Source organism: Passer domesticus, chromosome 7 (genome assembly GCF_036417665.1).
Source record: "Passer domesticus isolate bPasDom1 chromosome 7, bPasDom1.hap1, whole genome shotgun sequence".
Classification (NCBI taxonomy): Eukaryota; Metazoa; Chordata; class Aves; order Passeriformes; family Passeridae; genus Passer; species Passer domesticus.
In genome coordinates, this window is record NC_087480.1 from 15,162,117 (window position 1) to 15,165,011 (window position 2,895).

Here is a 2,895-nt window from a genome sequence, read left to right on the forward strand (position 1 = left end):
TGCTTCGCCCCGCCCTCCAGCCCGAGTGACAGCCGGCGCGGCCAATCGCGCGGGGCCGCGGAGCGGCGTCCGTCGCGCGCCGCTGGCCGCGTCCGGTGCGCGGCGGTTCTGGAAGGATCCCGGCGCGGCCCGGCGGCGGGGCCCGGGCGGGCGCTATGTCGGGGCTGCTGCACACCACGCTCAGCGGGCTCAACAGCGACTCGTACTGCGAGATCAGCCAGTACCGCGACCAGCACTTCCGGGTGCGCCCGGCGCGGCGGGCGGCAGGGCCAGGCCGGGGCGGGCAGGGCTGAGGCCGGGGCAAGGCCGTGCCGGGAGCGGGCAGCGGGAGGGCACGGGGCGGCGGGAGCGGGACCCCGAGCGCGCTGAGCCCGCGGCGTGCGCCTCTGTGCCCGCAGGGTAGCAGGCAGCTGCAGGAGAAATCGCTGAAGATTTCCTCCACGCTCTATGTCGGCAACCTGTCGTTCTACACCACCGAGGAGCAGATCCAGGAGCTCTTCTCCAAGTGCGGGGATGTCAAGAGGATTGTCATGGGTCTGGACAAGATCAAGAAGACCCCGTGTGGCTTCTGCTTTGTAGAGTATCCTTTCTGGTTCCCTCCTGTCAGCACGGGTGTGGTTGGCACCTGCAGTTGCTCTGCCCTGCTGCTGGAAGGGTGATAGCCAAGTGCTTCCTACCGGGCACATCCCGGCCGTCCTTGCACCTTCCCACTGCACCCTGGGACTGATTGTGCAGTGGTGCCGTATGTGACAAGTGCCACCACAGCTGTTGTTTCTGGAGGTGGCAGAAAGCCCCTTTAACTCATTAATTTCTTTAGTGGTTTTAGAGGCAAAATGAGAACTGTTAGTCATCAGTCTGATGTCTTCCGTGTCCAGAGCACATGTTTACTTTCTCATCTCAACTGCACACCTGGAGGAAGTAGCAGGATAAGCCATGGGGGCATTTTCAAGCAGAGAGTACACGCTTACACAGGTTGTGCCAGGAGCTGTCTGTGCAAAGCTCTCCTGTGAAGCCTGCTCCTTTTGTTCTATTTCAGTCAAGTTTTACATAGTGCAAAAAGGCATATTGCCCTTAGCAAGGCTTTAATGTCTTTGTTCCATTGTCTTGTCTGTGCAGGTCCTAACATTAAAGTACAGAATCCTTTCTGAGCATTAGCTGGTCTTACCTTGGATTTACATGAGTGCAGTTTTTGATCCCGTAGAGAAGAGCAGGAAGAGTAGAAAAGGCTGGAAGGCAGTGGGGAGAGTTCAGCCTGTCAAACACAACACTTCCCTGGGTTTTTTTTCCAAAAAGCACACTTAGTTGTCCTTACAGAGTGCCCCAGGTACTACACGAGAGCAGATGCTGAGCACGCCATGAGGTTCATCAACGGCACGCGGCTGGACGACCGCATCATCCGCACGGACTGGGACGCAGGCTTTAAGGAGGGGCGGCAGTATGGGAGAGGAAAGACTGGAGGACAGGTAAAGGCAGTGCCAGTTCATCCCCGAGTTTGAGCCTGTGAGACTCTGTGTACTTACTTGCTGGTTTTGTCTCAGGGAGAACAATGTGCAGGCTGTAAAGACCTGGTAATGACATTTGCTCACTCCCGGGTTGTTTCAGTAATTGACACCTGGTGTTAAAGGCTGGGAATAGAACTTAAGGCCACTTCTGTCTAGGACTGCAAACTTTCTTTAATGCAAGCAGAATATTCCCTAATCCAAACTAGTACCCTTGAAATGATCCAGAATTTGAGTAGAAGGAAGCAGTGTGGCTGCCAGGCCAATCTCATAACACAGCAGTTTCCCCAAGGGCAAAGACGAGGTTTAGATGAGATAAAGTGTTCTGAAGGCCAAGCCTGGCAGTTCAGAAGGGTGTACTGAGAAGCTGAACAAAAAATACTTTGGGGTCTTCTTTGCTTCTTATGTGAAAAAATCTCAACAATCAGATACATCCTTTTTGGTCGTTTTCACCACCATTACCACCTTTTTGGTGGATTAGTTGAAGAGATCTCAGACGAGTTGAAGTGCTTCAAATCTGGACTTCAGTTCCCCACCAAGTGAACAAGGAGGGGTGATGATTCTGAAGCCTAGCAGGGGACAGGCAGTGCTGGCTGTTAATATTTGTGTTGTTGTTGCTGTCCCCAGGTGCGGGATGAATACCGGACAGACTACGATGTGGGAAGAGGTGGCTTTGGCAAGATCATTCAGATGCAGAAGGCAAATCACCAGCCTGCAATCTATTGATTGCCTCGTGGCTCCTAGCTCATAGAGGGCTCTGTCCTTCCAGAGCTAGCCCTGTTCTCTCATTTGGGATCAGGGTATGGAGTGAGATCCAAGTTCCAGCAAAAGGTAACTCTCCTTAGACTGTGGATATACATGTGTTCATTCTCCCTTCTTTCTGAGCTAGAGAGGATGTTCTGTGCTGATACAGGGCAACAAGGGGAAAAAAAAAGGACAGCTCTGTTGGATTTTGGGCAAGAAGAAGTGCAGCATGTCACACACAACTTATGCTGACATACTCTTCATGTTGCACTTAAGCAGGTGGCTTCCTCCAAGCTGCAACTGCAGCTGTGGTTGCTTTCAAATGGAACTTTTAAAAAAAGCTTACCACCATTGGAGCCCTCCAAGTGCCTGGGCACCTAGTGAGGATGCACAAAGAGTTTCAGGTTTCTAATTTACAACCTCACCTGCTTAATAAACAGTATCACTGTTTGAATGAGAGAAGTGGACAAGTCTTATCATCCGCTTGGAGGTGCTTGTCTGCACATCTAGCCCTTGGGTTGGTCAGGGCCTGCAGAGCATTTCTCTTTGTAATGCCCCCAGTGCTGCCTGGCTTTTCACATCCTCACTGTCTGGTGTGATTTTGTTAAAAGTTTCTGTTAATTTTTTAAATAAACAGTTATATTTGGTCTGA

At 52.0% G+C, this 2,895-nt stretch overlaps 1 protein-coding gene across 1 annotated transcript; it reads left to right on the forward strand.

Annotated features, from left to right (window-relative positions):
• Positions 1 to 67: 67 nt before the first annotated feature.
• LOC135304524 (nuclear cap-binding protein subunit 2) lies at positions 68 to 2,895 on the forward strand. Its single transcript, XM_064427004.1, has 4 exons — positions 68 to 242; positions 399 to 580; positions 1,325 to 1,463; positions 2,127 to 2,895. Exons 1-4 carry the CDS (start codon positions 156 to 158, stop codon positions 2,223 to 2,225), a joined length of 507 nt encoding a protein of 168 aa, XP_064283074.1. The 5' UTR covers positions 68 to 155; the 3' UTR covers positions 2,226 to 2,895.

What these genes read in the sequence shown, in the direction of transcription:
- LOC135304524 (XM_064427004.1), top strand. Translation starts at nt 156, where the DNA reads ATGTCGGGGCTGCTGCACACCACGCTCAGCGGGCTCAACAGCGACTCG. An exon ending in ACCGCGACCAGCACTTCCGG is followed by an intron (nt 243 to 398) that starts GTGCGCCCGGCG and finishes CTGTGCCCGCAG; the next exon opens with GGTAGCAGGCAGCTGCAGGA. An exon ending in TGTGGCTTCTGCTTTGTAGA is followed by an intron (nt 581 to 1,324) that starts GTATCCTTTCTG and finishes AGAGTGCCCCAG; the next exon opens with GTACTACACGAGAGCAGATG.